The 21,404-nt window shown below is 44.0% G+C and overlaps 1 protein-coding gene across 1 annotated transcript in view; it reads left to right on the top strand.

Moving 5' to 3' along the window:
* Positions 1–3,034: 3,034 nt before the first annotated feature.
* Positions 3,035–21,404, top strand: part of LOC124799362 (cytochrome P450 3A8-like) — a 268,183-nt gene continuing 249,813 nt past the window's right edge. Inside the window, exon 1 of the mRNA XM_047262919.1 lies at positions 3,035–3,230. Within this exon, the coding sequence (XP_047118875.1) occupies positions 3,160–3,230 (71 nt within the window). The 5' untranslated portion in view covers positions 3,035–3,159. The remainder of the gene's footprint in view (positions 3,231–21,404) is intronic.

Raw genomic sequence — 21,404 nt, 5'->3', positions numbered from 1 at the left:
CCCATATGCGCCAGTTCTGTTTGTTGACGAAGCCGTCCAGGTAAAAATAAGCTTCGTCAGTAAACCAAATGCTACCCACATGCATATCGCCGTCATCATTCCTGTGCACTATATCCTTAGCGAATGTCTCTCGTGCAGCAATAGTTGCGGCGCTGAGGGGTTGCCGCGTTTGAATTTTGTATGGATAGAGGTGTAAATTCTGGCGCATGAGACGATACGTGGACGTTGGCGTCATTTGGACCGCAGCTGCAACACGGCGAACGGAAACCCGAGGCCGCTGTTGGATCACCTGCTGCACTAGCTGCGCGTTGCCCTCTGTGGTTGCCGTACGCGGTCGCCCTACCTTTCCAGCACGTTCATCCGTCACGTTCCCAGTCCGTTGAAATTTTTCAAACAGATCCTTTATTGTATCGCTTTTCGGTCCTTTGGTTACATTAAACCTCCGTTGAAAACTTCGTCTTGTTGCAACAACACTGTGTTCTAGGCGGTGGAATTCCAACATCAGAAAAATCCTCTGTTCTAAGGAATAAACCATGTTGTCTACATCACACTTGCACGTTGTGAACAGCACACGCTTACAGCAGAAAGACGACGTACAGAATGGCGCACCCACAGACTGCGTTGTCTTCTATATCTTTCACATCACTTGCAGCGCCATCTGTTGTTGAAAATTGTAACTACTATAATTTCGAAAGTTTGTCCGCCTGAAAATTTACTGTTGTCCCAAGCATATTGCAACAAACGGTGTATTTCTATCGCTGCTCGTTTAGGTTTTATTGCCGTTTCAAATATACCGGTCATTTTTGAAACACCCTGTACGTAAGTATGTACTTGTACTAAAACAAATCTAATCAAAGGCTGATCGTTGCAGAGAAGATACAGCAACAGCCACTTTTTACAATGCTATTTATTCACATACACAGCGTCTTCACCAGTTGCTAGCCGACAGGTTCATCATCAGACGGCTTGTTCATACAAAGATACATTTCTGTTGTAGTTTACACTGGTTTCCATTTTTTAATCCCGTCTGTAGTGAAAATTACTTGGGGTAGTGGTGCCCTGCAACCAAAAAGTGACTTGAAGAGCTGTCTATTTAACTGTAATTGTGCCTCATAACTGTTTTGAACGATGTAAACAAATTATGAAAGTGAAAATGTTCTAGTTACGTCGAAAATTTCGCGCTATTTTGTTGCAATGTTGACTACTTGTTCACGGTAAATGATGACAGCCAAAACAGTTGCAGGATAAAGATTTATTAACAGTTGCTGTTTCAACAGTTGCTGTTTCAGCCATGTTTAAAATCTTGACTGCTTGTATTCACGCAGTTAGCGAAGACTATATGCAGCAATTTTTTGACACATATGAACTACACACATAGTGTAAAGCACCACTCACACACACATAAAAAAGGTTTTGCCACATGGAAGGAAGTATACAAAGATGGCCATATCACAACCATAATATTTCATTACTTAAAATTTATGTTACACGAGAATTGCTTACAGTTAAGATAAACAAATAAAGAAGCCAGTTTGTTAGAAAATGTTACTGTCGTGTAAATATTATGGTATACACTGGATGCAAAGTAAATAATGGTTCCAGTTTTACCATAATATTCGTGTAATGTCACTCTAGTAACATTTTATAACAAAATGGCTTCTTTATTTGTTATCGTAACTGTAAGAAGTTCTCATGTAATATAAACTTTAAGCAATGAAACATTTTTGGTTTGTAAGTTTCTACTGTGACGTTCTTGCATACATCGAAACATCTCTGAGAAAGAAATTCTTTGCCATTTTTAAAGTTATGATATCGCCATCTTTGTGAACATTCATCCATGTGGCAAAACTTTTTGGTGAGTGTGAGTGGTGCCTTACATTATATGTGTACATATATATCAAAAAAATGCTGCGTATAGTTTTCGGTACTGCATGAACACAAGTAGTCAGCATTCCAACATCATGGTGCAGAATTTTCGACGTAAGTAACTAAAACATTTTCACTTTCGTGATCTGTTTACTTCGTCTGAAATCGTTATGAGGGACAGTTGTAGTTAAACAGACAGTTTCTCACCTCACGTTTTGGTTGTAGGGCACCACTACCCCAAGGAATTTTCGCTAGAAGGGGGAGTAGAATGTAAGCTACAACAAAAATGTATCTTAACGTGAACAAGCCGGCTGATGACGAACCTGTCCTTTCCAAACCGATACCGAGTGAGGTGGCGCAGTGGCTAGCACACCTGACTCGCAATCAGGAGAGCGACAGTTCAAATCCACGTCCGGCTACTCAGGTTTTCCGTGATTTCCCTAAATCGCTATCGGCAAATGCCTGGTTGGTTCTTTTCAAACGGCACGGCCGACGTCCTTCCCCATCCTTTACACCTTCCAAGCTTGTGCTCCATCTCTAATAAACTCGTTGTCGACGGGACGTTAAAACCAAACTTCTTTCCTTCTTTCTTCGAAACCAGTAACTGCGGTGTTTAGGTGAATAAATAGCATTATTAAAACTGATTGCTGTTTTTCTTCTCTGCAAGAATCAGCATGTGTTTGAAACACAGCCACTATCTCAAAATGTCAGTTCTCGACAAAACAGCACTAAAATCAAATCGATTAATTTTCTATACTGGAGGGTATCGGGACATCAGGCCTACCCTGTATTAATGAAAACCGTACCAAAATCCCTACAATAGTTCATGAGATTAGCCGTCACATACAGGCAAAAAGAAAGGAAAACAAGAAAAAAACAAAAAAAAAACGCAGCTAGGGACTCCAGTTTATGACTGTCCGCAAAGTTATTATTAAGGCTGAGATATCGGCGGCAGAGTGCAGCAGTACTCATTTGCTGCGGAACACTGTGTGCGGCGAGCGAGCAAGGACTCCAGGGGACTCGGTGTTCCTCCAGAATAGACTCGGAGGCGACGGGGGCGTCGGCGTCTATTTCCAGCAGACAGGAATGCGCCGCGCGCACTGCAAGGCGAGCTGCGTCTGGGGGTGGTAGGGGAGGGGAGGGGCGCGCCCCGCTGCCCCCACCCTGCCGCCTCCAGCCGCGCCCACCGCGCCGCTCCAGACCTGTGGCTGCACCGAGCGGCCCATTCAGTTGAGCCCCGCCGGCGCAGCACAGAACGGACTGCAGCTGCAGACAGCTCTATACCACAGCACCATGGTGGACTTTGTGACCGCGTTCTGCGTCCTCGCGGCGCTGGTAGCTGTCGCGCTCGCTGCTGTCTACAGGTGAGTCCTACTGACACAATGACGTCATCTGTGCCGCACTGCGGGGACGGAGCGTGGGCAGAAGGCACCGAGGTCTCTGGTTCGATTCCCGGTAACATCGATAACGTGCCAGTTAAATATAACAGCTTTCAACAGTAAAGAGCTGTAGTGGATAAGGCAACTAATCACGTGGTGGAGGGAACTTTATTGCAAATATCCGTTCCGCATCGTGGAGCGAGGTTACCACCAGTATCAGCTTTCTAAATTTACCAAACAGCGTCTCCTGAAAACGTCAGCTTTCTAACAACAACACCTATTTCACATCACAGAGCATATCTGATACACTTTTGGGCTAGAGTTTGATAGAACAGCACCCCCCCCCCCCCCTTAGCGAATCTTGATTGTGGTGATAGTACGATCTCCGAAGCGTACTTCACAATTTCTAGGTTATCTCCGCCTCGGTAGCTGCGCGTACGGCCAATTGCAAACCGAAGGAGCTTGGCTTCGGTTCCCGGCCGGGTCGAAATTCACTCCACTCGAGGTCTAGGTGTTGTCCTTACGATCTTATGGTCATAATTGACAATGGACTGTTGAGATAGCAGCATGGGTATGTCCCGAAGACGAATAAATTGAAATAAAAACGTGTAAGGTAGTTTGGCATGCGACAATTTGGTTCTGAGTTGCAAAATCCAACGAAAGAGATTCCGAAATAAAAGATTAGGTAACAAAACATCTGTAGCATAATATAATGTGTACATTCGTGCTATCTTTAACTCATTGAACCAGTTTTAATGCACTTTTCGTTAGGGAAACTAAAATTGCTGGGTTAATTAACAAAATCTATTTTATATGATAGTCAAGTCATTAACTTAAATTTTAGTGCACGTTATGTACATACAGCGCCCATAAACTACGAAAATGGGAGAGGGCCACTACGTAACTTCTACTCACTGTATTATGTGGTATACTTGCCTGGACAGCCGGCTTTTTCAGAACGCGGGAAGAGGAGTCTGACCCGTATTGAATGCGCTTCGGGGATTCACGACGAAGCCTGGTGAGACGGTTTCTCACACGCTGGGCTAGTACCCACGCCCCGCCTAAGGTACACGCTACACAAACATTTAAAAAACGTTCTCACATTTGCACATAGCGTTTCCTCAATACACAGACAGATGGGTCGCTCTGATTCCGTTCTGGGGGGGCTGAATAGTGATGTGATGACCTTATATGTTTGGTCTCCTTAAACACGTCCTCAGAGACAGCAGTATGTGCTACACCGACTTGTAACAAACCTAGCTTCCAAGGTGGAGGAATGAAGATTAGGTTTTAACGTGCCTTTGACGACGGTGTCATTGCACACGGAACACAAGACGAAAAAGGAAATTAGCGAAATCTTTGTGAGAAGAACCACGCCGCTACCCGCCTCAAGCATTCTTGGGAAATCACAGGAAACTTAAATGAGGATGGTCGATTAGCCGAGCGGTCTAAGGGGCTGCAGTCATCGACTGTGCGCGTGGTCCCGGCGGAGGTTCGATTCCTCCCTCGGGCATGGGTGTGTGTGTTTGTTCTTAGGATAATTTAGATTAAGAAGTGTGTAAGCTTAGGGACTGATGACTTTCGCAGTTAAGTCCCATAAGATTTCACACACATTTGAACATTTTTGAGGATGGTCGAACGAGGATTTGAATTGCCGCGCTGCAGAATGAGAGTCCAGCGTCTTAATCGTTGATCCACCTAATTCGCTAAATACTTAGGCGTTTTGTGGTAGACCGTCTTGATAAGGTCCCTAAATGCTCTAGCATATGTCGTACCAGATTCTTCTATAAACTACCCTTAAAAGACACTTCGATTTGTTCAGAACACTCCCATCGAAATTCACGACTCTCTTTTACTTCCACTGCAACTAAGTTCACGAGCACGCGTCTCTTCACGTTGCTTTGTGATAATAATCCTGGAAATTTAAACGACGTGATTTGCTGCAGGTAGTTGTCACTTACGTTGCAACCGGACACTTTCTGCTTCTTTCGCGTGCTCGTGGATATTATAGTCTATTGCACTTATTCATTTGAATGAGAATTGCCCTTCACTTTCTGGTTATTTCACGTGCTCGTGAATATTATATTGCCCTTATTCATTTGAATGAGACTTGCCCTTCAGTACACTAAGATCGCCATCTGTAAGACCGGAACGAATCGTCCGCTCTGTAATAAAGTGTGCGTTGTTTTGAAACTTCCTGGCAGATGAAAACTGTGTGCCGAACTTAACTCCTTCCTTCCTTCCATACGTGTTAGCCTTGAAAGCTGTGTGGGCTTCTGTGGAGTTTCGAGAGTAGGAGAGAGGTACCGGTAAAAGTAGGGCTGTTTGTCGTGCACGGATACCTCAATCGGGATGATCATTATCCGGAGGCAAGCAAATTTCCAGATTCCGATTCACTGTTTTAATATGCCAGGAAGTTTCGTTATCCAAGCCTTCAGTATTAACTCCGGCTTCGTTATTTTCCTGTCGAGAACAGCGTAGTCGATGAAAAAGCTGAAAATGCTGCTGAATCCAGCTAGAAAATAGCTTGTTTTATCAACCCCGCACCCTGTCCCTATCCCCTCCCCTCCATAGCTGAAGTTTCTAAAGCCAGCTGCTCCCCCCCCCCCCCCTCCGCCAATATTCACCAATTGATAGACCGATCAACAAATTGGATGTTTGTAAGGCTTTTTGGCTGACCGAGCTACGGATTTATCATACCAGGCGGTCGGTTGGGTATGATCACCCAACCCCCACCCTATTTGCCCAATAAAACGTGCCATTTGTAGCAGTGTCGTGCTGACCGCCAGTCAACAATTCCGTCATTTCTCTTTGAGCAAGAGATTAAACGCTGTTCAAATATGGCTAAGATGAAGGAGTGTCAGGCGGACAGAACTTTGATGACAGGCATTATGCAGAAGTTCGAAGACTGCAGATGTTTGTGGAATACATAGTGCGAGGAGTATAGGAGTAGAGGTGCAAGAAATGAAGCACTTAACGAATCCTTAATGGTTTCATGTGGTACACAGGCAGTAAAAGAGATATATATTTTTATGGATAAGTGTCCGACGACTCTGTATCTTGGCTTTTAGGTTTTATTTCCGACAGATATTGGAAATGAAATCTATAAAACGACACACAGACAAATGGTGCAAATGGCTCTGAGCACTATGGGACTTAACATCTGAGGTCATCAGTCCCCTAGAACTTAGAACTACTTAAACCTAACTAACCTAAGGACATCACACACATCCATGCCCGAGGCAGGATTCGAACCTTCGACCGTAGCGGTCGCGCGGTTCCAGATTGTAGCGCCTAGAACCGCTCGGCCACCCTGGTCGGCACACACAGACAGATTAGGTTTTAGATTTCATTTCCGATACGGAATACAGGCATTTGATTGAGTTTTATTCATAAAATACTTGCCTCGTTGTTAGAAGTTGAGCTATGAGGGAAGTGTAGGACATTTTTATAGCTCTAACAGTTACAAACTTTTCTGATGAATCTGTTGCTGCATTTGTTGCCTGATGTGGGACACCACAATTTGTTGTCTTCCTTCTTGTAATCTGATACAAGTTTCTTAAACTTATAAGGAAAATCCTTTATGTATCATACATAAATAAAATCATAAAGTTTTCACTATCCTCGGGCAACTATAAATCACGATGCAGGTTTCGGGAATAATTTTATACAATAATTGTGGGAATACAACTGCAATGAGTTTGAGGCACTTGCAAATTCTTCCAGCGGCAAGAAGGCGTAATGTAGCAAAACAGCCTCTCCCCGCAGCGTACAGCCTCTTACAGCTATAGTTCTTTCTTGATTAATGTGGTCGGATGGCGTTCAGTAGTTCCGAAAAGCGTATTTCATCCGTTCTTAAATAAATCCAAAAATCAGCTGCTCCCAGCCTCTTAAGTAACAGAGCGTAAGTGATTTTCTTTCTTTGCACGAGTCGTTTCTTTCTCCACAGCTTTCTCTCAGCTTTTTTTTTTGAGCATGTTTAGTTTTTAAAACCACGAAGGCAAATCTCAATTTTTTGCATCCGTGTACTATTAAGTGGCATCGCCTAAAACTTAATCTGACAAGGGGAGGCCGCCAATTGTGAAATTCAGATTCGATTCATACTGCGCATAATAAAAGCTCATGGCCAGAGGTGTAATGTGGCAAAGCACCAAGATGCACTTCTCAGCCGTTGTAGACAAAATCGACAGTTAAAAGAAACCGTTGCGGTGAAATACTCTCTACGATTAATAGTTTTCCAAAGCGTCCTGGCGCAGCGTTAAGCGTTCGGGTTCGTAATCTGAAGGTCGCCGCGTCGAATCCCGCGCCATGCAACTTTTTTTTATTATTAGTTTTTTGTAATTCAAATATATATATATATATATATATGAATTGCTTATGCATGTTGGTGAAGGCGAATCGCTCTCCAATTGTACCGCCTCCATTTTTCCGTTTGTTTAACAGGGTGTATCAAAGCTCTCCCGTCCGCACTGATTTTCGACGATGTTATAAGTTGCGCTAGGGACCGCATCTACCTTCTTTCGAAGTTAGCAGGCAACTACGCTGCTATGCGGCGGCTCGTTTCGGCCCATTCAAAATCTGTCCTTCAAGTGTAACGAGCGAGTAACGGAGTTTATATTTCATATCTGCCACAGCAAATTTGTGTTCGTAGGGTTTCTATTCTAATTCGAACGTTTGACTTACGCTATACGTATTCGTTTCGGAACGTCGTTTCTACGTCTTCCGTTAACTATACGTGGTTAACATTATGAAGACAATTAATAACATTTGTGAAATACAACTTTGTTTGCGGAAAACATAATGATGTTCGAAGTCGCCAGTTTTTCCACGACAAACGACTTTCAACAACTTATTATATGCATAATTGTTGCAACTGATTGCCAGGAATTATATATATATATATATATATATATATATATATATATATATATATATATATATATATATATGAATTACAAAAAGCAAATACTAAAAAAAAAAATTTGCATGGCGCGAGATTCGAACCAGCTACCTTCGTATTACAAACCCGAGCGCTTACCGCTGCACCACAACGCTGTAGAAAGTTATTTATCGTAGAGAGTATTTCATTGCAACGGTTTCTTTTAACTGTCGATTTTCTCGACAACGGCTGAGAAGTGCATCTTGGTGCTTTGCCACATTGCACCTCTGGCCATGAGCTTTTATTATGCGCAGTATGAATCGAATATGAATTTCACAATTGGCGGCCTCCCCTTGTGAGTGAAAGTTAGATAATTAGCAGTCGGTGGTAGGAACAGGGTGGAGCTGTAATCGCTCAGTGCAGTTGGTCGGGCAGCGAGTAGGCCGCCACGAAATTCGGGCGGCCGTTAAATTGGTGCATGTGTAGAACCGCTGACGTGGGAGAGGACGCAGTCTGACCTCACGAGAGCAGGAGCGTCGTCAGCACACGGGACGAGCTGGTTAACGTGATTTGCGGTCTCAGCGCTCTCAAGCGGCCGTTGTCGGATTTATTTACCTAGCAAACCATGCAGAACGAGCGTATAACAGCTGCGTTAACTCTGTTACCGGTTTTCGAAGAATAGCGGAACACAACATAATGTCTACGTACGCTACACTACACTGCACTACATAATGCTGCTGAACGATCTGGGATACTAGTAGAAGTTATTCGTAAACTCAGCTGTATTTTCAAACCACTTTCGGTTTTATATGGCTAAGGTATAGTATTTATCGTTAATTTGTGGATGCGTAATATCAATTTTTCTCGATGATGTATTGACTATCAACACTCTAAAATGAAGTACTTCATCAGACATTTAAAGATCGAGATTCGTTTCGTAATTTCACTCGTATAGAAGAGGAGCTTTTTCCGTAGCTGCTTACCATCATTTAAAACTATATTTACCAGCAAGACACAAATTTTACAGGGAGCTTCACAATACCCAAAACATTGTGTGTGTAGCTTGTGTTTTCTTTCAGAAACAGACTGGCAGTAACGTCAAGATTTCTGGCCACTGAGGAAACATTCCAGTCGTTAGCACTCGAATTTTAAGACAATATTTCTATTAAATAAATAACAAAGATCCAGTATCTTTAAGAAAACATAGGTGAAAAAAATTTGGATGTAGGTGGACCCGTTACCTTTCTTTCCACAACTCTCAGCTCACGGCGCTTTTAACTGAGCCACAGCTTCGACATCGCAGCCGCTTCTGCAACTGTGGTATACACTGTCTAAATACTGTATCTACAGATGTCATTATATGATATTTAATATGGGAACTAAAGAAAAAGACGAGCTTTTGATAGAGCATCACTGAATCGTAGCACTGAAATGGCATACATTTGTAGCACCCTAGTTATAACACTACGAACATCAACTACAGGGAGCCTGTAGCTACCGACATGCAATCTCCTGTCATTTTATTGTAACAAATAGTAGCTAAAACGACGCATTTTCTATAGATGCTGAATTTTCTGATGGTTTGAAACCGCTAATTCTCATACCATGTACTCTGTGATAAATAAAATCCACCAAATACCATGTTTAACGCCATACAACATGGCGGCTCCTTTCTTCTACTTGTAACGTAAAAACATGTTGCATACCAGTGCCGACGTTCCTCTCCGTGAGACAAAAATCTGACATGCCATATCCTTTTTTCTCGCATTATGCCTTTGTAGTGGAACTTGGAATTTCATGCTGAGACGTCACCTGCTCCTCGCCCACGCTCCTTTTCACATCCCATGAGAAGATGGCTTGCGTCAGTTTTGTTCGTTGGAATTCGACTCTGGGGTACTCGGTTCGAGCTCTTGTGGGAGAAGAATTTTTTTATCTCCAGTATCAAGCTGGCAATGGGAGTAACGACTGTGGATCAAGAATCACGATCGCCTGACTTGTTACTAAAGTCGTCGATCAGATTCCAAACTTCAGCACAATGTCTTGAAGGGAAAGAACATGTGACAGTGTTGATGGTGACAGGTCTATCGGATTGCGATATTAAGCTCGGCGGGACCCTTATTGCTGATACGCCATGTGCTGGCATCGTGTTTCACCATATCTCTTATGATCCAACCACTGCCGCTAAGCTGTAGAAACAATTACCACTGTCATCGAAACAATAAAGAGGTGTCTTGAACCAACCGATAACGGTTGTCGGCTTTCTGTTTCTACATGATTACTGTGCAATTCGCCCTTAAGTGCTTGACAGAGGGTTAATAGAACCACTCTGAGGTCATTTGTCGACCGTTTCAAAATGTTCAAATGTGTGTGAGTTCCTAAGGTACCAAACTGCTGAGGTCGTCGGTCCCTAGACTTACACACTCCTTAAAGTAACGTACGCTAAGAACCACACACACACACACACACACACACACACACACACACACACACACACACACACACACACCACACACACGCACGCACGCCCGAGGGAGGACTCGAACCTCTGGCGGGAGGGGCCGCGCAATCATTGACATGGCGCCTCAAGCCGCGCGGTCACAACGGGCGGCTGCCGACCGTTTCACTCTCCCGTTGCACTTGGGAAAAATGTGCACCTAACTCGTTCCATGTGAGGTCTGATATACGTATTTTGTCGCGGTGGTTATTTCTCCGTAAGTAGGCGGCAGTCAAGGCATTCGAAGGATAAAGATTTGACCAGTGTCGTAATTATGTCGTGTGACGTCACACATGCGCAAACAGACTAGCACAGAAACCTAACAATATATAATTGGATTCAGTATTAGTTTAGTAATTCAGGTTGTGGTGATAGACTGATTTGTAGTGCAGGCCGAGGTGTAAGCTCGGTTCGAATGTGACTGTTTGATTGTTTCGAAGTCAAGAAATTTGAATATGAAGCCTTAGTTGTGACATTCTGATCTGTGGCGTAGTCCGATGTCTAGATTAGATTGGAAGCTGACAGCTTGGCTGTGAGGTAGCGGAGCCTACGAATCTTATGCCACGAATGAGGTAATATTCTTGTTATGCCGCACATTGGAATTGATGAGTGTTTCGAATGGTTCAAATGGCTCTGAGCATTATGGGACTTAACATCTGTGGTCACCAGTCCCCTAGAACTTAGAACTACTTAAACCTAACTAACCGAAGGACATCACACACATCCATGCCCGAGGCAGGATTCGAACCTGCGACCGTAGCAGCAGGGCCGTTCCGGACTGAAGCGCCTAGAACCGCTCGGCCACAATGGCCGGCGAGTGTTTCATGCCCGTCTTTCTATGACGGGACATGTCGGCAGGTAGAATACTTCCAGACACGGTAGCACGCTTAACACTGGATAACGTGCCGGAGAAAGGTGACTGTAAATCATATCCACCAGTGCGCAATTCCTACATCTGGTCACCATATTGATAACGTTTGTGGTTGCTGTCATGGGGTATAAAAAGTTTTACTTGCGTGAACGTTGAGCTATAGTCGTTCAGTTGAAAAGAATGCAGTTGATTTGCTCTCCGAACTTTGTCCAGACCTTAGTGTGGGTGTCTCTCTTCTACGTAATGAGCTAGTCGTCACGCTAGTTTGCATAATAATCTTTTGTCTCTGCGTTGATACAAATTGATGTTACGTGAATGCAAACTCGAACAGAAATTTTACTCGGCCAGAATAGCACAGTTAAATGTGGGATACGGCTGTTGAGCTAGCTCGTTTGATAAGGATGGGTAACTTATGTCAGTCGAGAAGAAAAACACATAGCTTTGCCGAAGAGTGGAAGTCTGTTATGAAGAACGGGAATCTCAATCATATGGTTCTATGACAGCAGATTGACTGTGTATTCATTTTGAGTAATACGCTGAAGAATGTCGTCGTTCTATAAATCTTTTTCTGTACAGCCGTGTCCCCAGTTATGAAAGTTCTGGATAGGGGGTTTTGCAAGCCGAACTGGGATCACAACGCTTAACTTCTGTTGTTTCGTAGGCTATATGCCACAGGCTTTATAAAGCTAGTATCCACCTCATCATTTCTTACAACCATGATAGTTCAGCGACGGACTGTAAGCACAAGAATCCCTGTGGAGTTCGGGTGCAGCAGGGCGGTATCGAATTTACGTTCACGAAACCATAAGTAACTTACAAAAGTAAGGGTCGGGAAAAGGTTGTGCGTAATTGAGTTTGAAATCGAATCATGTGTTATCATTTTTGACCATTACGCACAGTGTTCTACTCTGAAGTTGATAGCGATAGGAAAGCTGTCAATATCGATCAACACAGATTTGTATCGATTTACCTAATGCTACCAAACATTTGTAGACTTAGAGAAAGCTTTTGACAATGTTGACTGGAATACTCTCTTTCAAATTCTAAAGGTGGCAGGGGTAAAATACAGGGAGCGAAAGGGTATTTACAATTTGTACAGAAACCAGATGGCAGTTATAAGAGTCGAGGGACATGAAAGGGAAGCAGTGGTTGGGAAGGGAGTAAGACAGGGTTGTAGCCTCTCCCCGATGTTGTTCAATCTGTATATTGAGCAAGCAGTAAAGGAAACAAAAGAAAAATTCGGAGTAGGTATTAAAATTCATGGAGAAGAAATAAAAACTTTGAGGTTCGCCGATGACATTGTAATTCTGTCAGAGACAGCAAAGGACTTGGAAGAGCAGTTGAATGGAATGGACAGTGTCTTGAAAGGAGGATATAAGATGAACATCAACAAAAGCAAAACAAGGATAATGGAATGTAGTCTAATTAAGTCGGGTGATGCTGAGGGAATTAGATTAGGAAATGAGGCACTTAAAGCAGTAAAGGAGTTTTGCTATTTGGGGAGCAAAATAACTGATGATGGTCGAAGTAGAGAGGATATAAAATGTAGGCTGGCAATGGCAAGAAAAGCGTTTCTGAAGAAGAGAAATTTGTTAACATCCAGTATTGATTTAAGTGTCAGGAAGTCATTTCTGAAAGTATTCGTATGGAGTGTAGCCATGTATGGAAGTGAAACATGGACGATAAATAGTTTGGACAAGAAGAGAATAGAAGCTTTCGAAATGTGGTGCTACAGAAGAATGCTGAAAATTAGATGGGTAGATCACATAACTAATGAGGATGTATTGAATAGGATTGGGGAGAAGAGAAGTTTGTGGCACAACTTGACCAGAAGAAGGGATCGGTTGGTAGGACATGTTCTGAGGCATCAAGGGATCACCAATTTAGTATTGGAGGGCAGCGTGGAGGGTAAAAATCGTAGAGGGAGACCAAGAGATGAATACACTAAGCAGATTCAGAAGGATGTAGGCTGCAGTAGGTACTGGGAGATGAAGAAGCTTGCACAGGATAGAGTAGCATGGAGAGCTGCATCAAACCAGTCTCAGGACTGAAGACCACAACAACAACAACCAAACATCTCGCCGAAAGTCTTACAGTGTACATGTAGTGCTGGTAGATTAGATCTACGTGTGCGGGCAGGGAGCTGGGTTCATGTCCCGCCCCAACATACAGTTTGAATTTGCTAAAGTGTTTCACGCCTCTATTAATTTTTAAAAAAAACTTTCGATAACATTTCGAAACACTTGGAATGACTGGAATTGTCTAATTTAGAAATAGAGCTTAAAAATTACTGAGGAGCGCTTGTGGAGCAGAGCGTGTTTGTGGTGATGTCACTACTTGTAAGAGGTGATGACAGACTGCCGGCCACTACGTTATGCGGGCAAACAGGCGCACACCTGCTCGGCTGCACTAGGCGTGCCGTGGCTGGGTATGTATATGGCTACCCTCCAGTGGGCACAGCTGACTCAAGGCAAGGGGCTCGCCACGGGTTGGTCGCACCACTCGGCCTCCTAACCTCCTTGTGCGATATTAGTCTGTCAATGCAACGACGGAAAGCTAACTCCCAGTACATACTATTATTGCACCAAGTACGAGGCAAGAGGAGGTAACAATTCGATACATCTTTACTCGGCGAATCACTGTGAAGTGTGTGGCAAAGGGTACTTTTTGTTATGGAATATATTAATATATTAGAGGTTCTCCCGTTGCATGTAAGGGCGGAGCGTGGGGAGGACGCCTCTGTGCAAGCTGTTACACATAGGGAACTGAAACTTGTCAGACCATAAAGTTCCAGACCGATGTTTATCGTAGTTTGTGGAGATGTAAATCACATAAATGAGATATTAAATGATCAGACTTCCATTCCATTCGGAACTGATGTCCGCCATCGTCGGTATGAGGTGTGACGCCCATGAGCGTGGAAGCAAACACTTTCCGAATGTGATCTTCAGGAAATTCTTGCCATGCGCCTAAATATATGCTGTCTCGATTCGTAAAGATAGCTAACTGGAGCTTGGTAAGAAAGCAAACGTCTTCCCAATGCATCCCAGACATCCTCTGTGTGTGACAAATCAGTGGACTGACAAGGCCAGTCAAGGATCCGTACGTTCTTCAAAGCATTTGTGGTGTGAACTGCAGTATGGGGCCTCGCATTAGCCCGCTGGAAGATGCTATTTTTTATCCTCATCATGTACAAGACAATTTACCTGTCCTGCCACATATTCACATACTAGCGTGCATTCAGCCTCCATTTAAAAATTACGAAATCAGTGCTGTTGTGTTAGTTAATGTTCCTCACACCATGATTCCAGGAGGCGCAGAGATGTGGATCTCACGAATCACAAATTCCGCTGATCACCAGGCCGACTGCGGACACGTTGGCGTCGAACTGACCGTCACAAACAGAAGCGAGACTCGGAGCTGAACGCCACAGAATGCCACTGGCTTCCAGTTGAGGTCTGCTCTGCACCGTGCCAGCGTCTGTTGTCTCTGATACGGGGTCAGTAGCAAGCGACGTATGGCAACTCGATGTGGCAACCCTGGTTCTAGTACTCTACAGCCGACGGTTCGTGAGGACATCTTGCCTGTAATCTCTGTCACGATTTCAGAATCGTACGATCTTCTCCCGGTGGAGTCCTTCGAAAAGGAATCCTGTCTACTCTTCCTGTCACACTGTTGCCCTGGGTCTGCCTCGTCACCACTCGTTCTGTAGAAATTGCACTACAGCTATCTGCCTTTGCGACCTGTCGGTACGATGCTCCTGTGTCTCTCGTGCCAATAACTGGATCTTTTTCAAAGTCTGAAGGATGGCGACAACGTGCACTAGCACATCCTATAACCATGCTGTGTAGCGATCTCCGCCAGAAAAGTTCGGTAAATCAGATGCGCGCAAAAAATGCACCGTTCTTAATCTGCACAAATGGCTTTCTTCTGTTGTGAAAATAAGGATGAAATTTTAGTTAGCGTATTCGAAAGGCACCGACCTAGGCGGTATCCGAATTCACTCCGCAGCGGACTGCGAGGTGCGCTGTGAAGCCATGTGTTTACAAAATCGTTACACGATTTCAATGAGATTGCCTGGAGGAGTCTTTTCAAAATGGCAAATTGAGTCTGATCTCCAAGCAGGTCACTTACATTTCCTGATGAAACCGCCTGTCGCGACTCTGCAGCCGCGTCTAAGTACACTGTAAGACAAAAACAGGAAAGAATTATCCAAATGACACAGAAACCGGTAGATGAGATGTACATGTGCTGACATACAAATTAGTCCAATGCAGGAAAAATTACATAATTAATTGAAGAGGAAGAGTTTCTCAAATTGAGCAAGTCAGTAAAGCGTTGGCCTACCTCTGTCCCTTGTGCAAGCAGTTACTTGGCTTGCGATTCATTGTTAGAGTTGTTGGACGTCCTGCTGAAGGATATCGTGCCAAATTCTGTCCAGTTGGCGCATTAGGTCGTCAAAACCCGAGATGATTGGAGGGTCCTGCTCCAGGCTGGAGACGCCACACACAGCGGTGGGATACCAACCTCACTGTATCTCCCCATACGGCCCGACAAGCAGGACTGACGGTCTATGGTGTCATGTCTTACCAAAGCGGGATCTCTTTGGTTGTTGTCTGCTACATCCTTGCAGCACAGCGGTACGTCGACGAAATTCTTCGATCAGTTTCCTTGCCCTTCATGGAAAGCAATCCTTGGCTTCCATTTCTGAAAGATAATGCCCCCCCCCCCCCATCCTGTCCGCACATACGAGAGTTTGTACTGTTTGTTTTGTGCTTGCCAAACCCTACGTTGGCCAGCAAGGCTGCCGGATTTGTCCCCAATTAAGAATATTTAAAGCATTACGGGGAGGGCCCTCCGACCATCTCGGGATCTTGACGGTCTAACGCACCACTTGGGCAGACTTAGGTATGGTGTCCCTCAGGAAGACTTCCAACAACTCTACCAATGAAGGTCAAGCCGAATAATTGCTTGCACAAGGGTCAGAGGTGGACCAACGCGTTATTGACTTTATGAATTTGTGAAGCTCCTTCCAGTGAAAAAAATCATTAATTTTTTCTGAAACTGTAATTGTTTGTTTATCTGTACATGTACGTCACATCTACCGATTTCCAGCCCATTCGGACAATTCTTTGGTGGTCCGTCTTTTGTCTTAGAGTATAGGGGGCCTATGTAGGTCACTCAGACACGACGTTTTCAGTGCCCTATGTCTTTACACATTCACACTCTGTAATGGTCCTTTGCCGGCCGGAGTGGCCGAGCGGTTCTAGGCACTACAGTCTGGAACGCGCTACCGCTACGGTCGCAGGTTCGAATCCTGCCTCGGGCATGGATGTGTGTGATGTCCTTAGGTTAGTTAGGTTTAAATAGCTCTAAGTTCTAGGGGACTGATGACCTCAGAAGTTAAGTCCCATAGTGCTCAGAGCCATTTGAATTTTGTGATGGTCCTTTCCACTTCCTGCAGACATAAGCAGGACAAGGCTCATGAACGGTTAAGAAGTGCATCAACCCTCTTGTTGGCTTTATATGTTTGATTTTTAGACGACCTTCCACATTTGGGAAAGTTCATAAACCCTCCTTCTAGTGTTATCATGAGTTAGGCCCATGCTTTTTATTGTGCACTTGACATCCGAGAATGTTACAAACGGTTGTATTTTTTAGTGGCCAATAATTGGCTGCTTGATGTCATCTAGTTAAATACAGGGGGAACGAGCCCGAGATGATCAGCACACTGGTAGGAGACGTGCAGTGTGCACCTGTTGATCGTAGAAGAATAGCAATTCGACGACGTCCGAAGCGCCATGAACTGCCATTACGACGTTCATTGTTGCTGCTTTCTTTGATGAAACAGCAGAGAAAGGTCGACAGCACTGGACACATGAATGGCACTACTGGTTCTGTGTACGGTATCAGGAAGGATCCATCACAGTGTGGAGGCTACAAGAAGGAAGAATATTGCCAGACTGCATTCATCATCGTCGTATGCGACCATCACTTGGCGTGATGGGACAGCGAGACACTGGGTACGCTATACGATCGCCTGTTGTTCGCGTAGCCTGTTCTATGGACAGCAGCCGTTACATTTCTGACGTGTTAATGCCGGTGGCTCTGCCGTATTTTGGAGTTCTGTGCCGTTGTCTTTCAATAAGATAGCGGCGGACGTAATTTTGTCCGTGATGCCCTGACCTATGTCGACAGAGAGGGTGTCGGGCTGTAGCCGAGGCCAGGTCTTTCTCGAGATCTCTCACCCACTAAAAACATCTGAGCATGGGTTGTCGAGATACTTGCTTTTACCACTCGCCAGGCACTACGACTGACGATCTCTGTCGAACATTTGAAACAGACTGTAATGACGTTGCTAGTATATCTTCACCTAAGTTCATCTGGACTCGATTCACAACCGAGGACAGTGGTTCAAACCAACGTCCGACCACCCTGATTCAGGTTTTCCGTGATTTCCCTAAAGGCTTCAGGCAAATGCCGAAATGGTTCCTTTGAAAGAGCATGGCTAATTTCCTTCCCCATCCTTCCCTAATCCGCGTGTGTGCTCCGTCTCTAATGATTTTGTTGTCGATTGGACGTTAAACACCAATCTCCTCCTCCTCCTCCTCTCCCTTCTCCTCCTCGATTCACAACCACGTTAAGAACCATTGCTGGTGCCAGAAGTGGTAGCTCTGTGTATGAAATTTTGCCCCCTGTATACTCCCAAATCACGTACAAATTTAATAATTCATTGTTCCGACTGTACTTGCGCTGCAAGTAAAAGTGCCATGAAACGGACATTTTGAACGTACCGTTTCGGTTGTGCGCATCTCCTTGAAAACGCTTTTAAACGAATGTCTTCTACCTCTGTACGTGCACTGTTATGGCTGAATGAGTGCACAGTGTCTGTTCCCTTCCTCCGCGACCAGACCGGAAGACTGCCGAGCCTACATACATTTCCCCGCTTCCGGAGCGCTGCCAGTGGCTTCGTCATGCTGGCCTTGAGTAGTGAATCACACAGTTTTAAGGATGGATTTGCATCCCTGTGACACATACGTACTCGAGACAAGCATGGTTTAGTTTTACCTAAGATGTGGGGGGGGGGGGGAGGAGCGGAGGGGGTTCCTGCGTGACAATTTAGGGATGTTCATAAGTCATATACTTCGATTTGCGCCCACCAGATAAGTTGCTTAACTTCCTGTCAGATTAAAACTGTGCGCCGGATCTGGACTCGAACCTACGACCTTTACCTTTCACGGGCAGGTGCTCTACAGACAGCGATCCAAGCACCACTGACGATCTGCCCTCGTAGCTTTAATTCTGCCAATACCTCACCACCTACCTCCCAAACTTCACAGAAGTCCTACTGTATACGTTGCGCTACTAGCATCGCTAAAATAAAGGATATTGCGGAGACTAGGCCGTAGTTGTAGGAGGACATAGCTGGGAATGGAGTGAGACCGGGTTGTAGACTGTTCCTGATGTTACTCAGTCTGTATAGTATGCAAGCAGTAAAGGAAACCAAGGAGAAATTGGAAAGTGAATTACTGGTGCACCGATTATTAATGGTACGAGTCAATTACCAAATCCACCAATTATAATAGGTATTACTATCAAGAAAAAAATACGAAGTTTATCGACAACATTGTAATTTTCTCAGAGTCGGCAAAGGACTCTGAAGAGCAATTGAATTGAATGGATAGTTTTTTGAAAAGAGGTTGTGAGAGTATTGGAATGTAGCAGAATTGAATCCGGCGATAAATAATGTAAATGTCGTGTGACTTGGGCCTCCCGTCAGGTAGACCGTTCGCCGGGATCAAGTCTTTCGATTTGACGCCACTTTTTGCGACTTGCACGTCGATGGGAATGAAATGATGATGATTAGGACAACAAAACACCCAGTCCCTGATCGGAGAAAAACTCAGACCCAGCCGGGAATCGAACCCGCGCCCTTAGGACTGACATTCTATCGCGCTGACCACTCAGCTACAGGGGGCGGACAATTCGGCGATGGTGGTAGAAGTAATTTTTTTCTTTAAATATAATTTATTGACCTTTGGCATTACCATTCAGCCAGAGAAGTGAATAACTACAGTGTTTGTACACAATATACCATACGCAATATAGGCATTAAAAATTACGTTAATTCCAGGTAAACGTCATGGTACACTCTATATTCACACGTTCAACACAGTCCACTTATCACAACTTCTTACGCTGGAACCTTTGCGTAGCTGGATATCCGTTTCTTGCAGAAACTGGGCAACAGTGACGTAGTCCGCAGTGGTCGGCTGGCGAAACAGACGTCACAGATTTAGGCTGAGGAATTCCTGCTCTGGTCAAGGCTTTAAGAAACTTACGGCATTGTCTGTCATAGCTTTAACTTATAGTAGTGGCATGGTGTCTAGATTGTTTGATTTGAAGTGACTTTCACACTGATTAACTTAATTACCTCGAGCACATGGCGGTTAGTGTTGGAGACCCGTTGCTGCTTTTCCAGGTTTTCCAGTGCACTCCTCGAATCCGTGACACTAAGGATGTATATAGAATTAGGTTAGAAAATGAGACACTAAGAGTGGTCGATCATTGATGCCATTTGGGTAGAAAAATTAGTGACGATGACCGATCTACGGAGGACATAAATTGCAGACTATCAGCAGCAAGAAAAGCATTTTCGAGAAAGGAAAATTAAAACCGAACGTGAATGTATGTGTTCTCTTGAAGGTAATAATATGGAGTGCAACCTTGTACGGAAGTGAAAGGCGGACGATAAGTACTTCAGACATAAAGTCAATAGAAGCTTTTGAAATGTTGTACTAGAGGAGTATATTGGAGATTAGATGGATATATCGAGTAATTAATGAATGTACTGAATCGAATTGCCGGAGGAAATAAATGTATATATGGCCAAGCTTACTAAAAGGAGTGTGTTGGTATGACATATTCTTATGCATAAAGGAATTGTAGAGGAGGACAAGGCTTTAATAGAAAAAGCCACTTCAGATGGTTGTACGTTGCGGTAGTTTTGTAGAGATGGAGAGGCTTGCACAGGATAGACTTGCACAAAGAGCTGCATCAAACCAGTCCTCGGACTGAAGACAACAACAACAAAACAACAACAGCAACAGAGGCTTTCTTAGGTACCTCGAAGACTGCAGTACGTCAGAATTCAATAAAGATTTAGCCGCGGAGAAGATTTGCATCCGAAAGGTTCAGCACAAGCTCACAAACAGCATCAGTTGATGTAATCATGCTCAAAAAATTCGACCGAGGAAATGCAATATCATTTTAAAGCAACGTTATAGGAGACGGAATTTAGATTTATTCGTATGAGCTGAAATCTAAACAGCAGTCAGCTGCCTCAGTATTTAAAGATGAACAGAAACCCAGCAGTAATGGGTCATTCGCGAAGCACTTTCAAGAAAGTGACGATTGTTTCTGTGGTTAACCTGGACACGTCACAGTTAATCTTCTGTTCAGCGTATCAGTACGAACAGTTGATGCCGAACGATATACAGTATTAACTTTTTGCTACCTGTCATATATGAAATACAGGTAAACAACAAAAAAGGGCGCATCATTTGCTTTCAAGCCAATGCGAACACGTCAAACAATTATTATTTGGCGGAGACAAACATCGAGTTAATGCCTCACTGTTCATTTGCACCGAATTTGTCGCCTAACGACATGTTTTTGTTCCTCTTTCTCAAACTAAACGTGTTTACAGCTATTTCATCACCTCAAGAAGCTGTAGAATTTTTCAAAAGCCATGTTGTGGAAATGAAAGTGAAAAAAAATTACGTAATCTCTTTGAAGGCATGCAAAAGTGCGTAATTTTTAAAAGCGAATATTTTGAGAAGCGCTAAAACCATATGCAATAAAAAATGTATCTTCGTATGGTGCATAAAAGTTTACAACGCAGCAGTCATCGTC

Source organism: Schistocerca piceifrons, chromosome 1, assembly GCF_021461385.2.
Source record: "Schistocerca piceifrons isolate TAMUIC-IGC-003096 chromosome 1, iqSchPice1.1, whole genome shotgun sequence".
Classification (NCBI taxonomy): Eukaryota; Metazoa; Arthropoda; class Insecta; order Orthoptera; family Acrididae; genus Schistocerca; species Schistocerca piceifrons.
The sequence above is the reverse complement of the archived record's forward strand: the minus strand, read 5'-3'. Positions and strand labels throughout refer to the sequence as shown.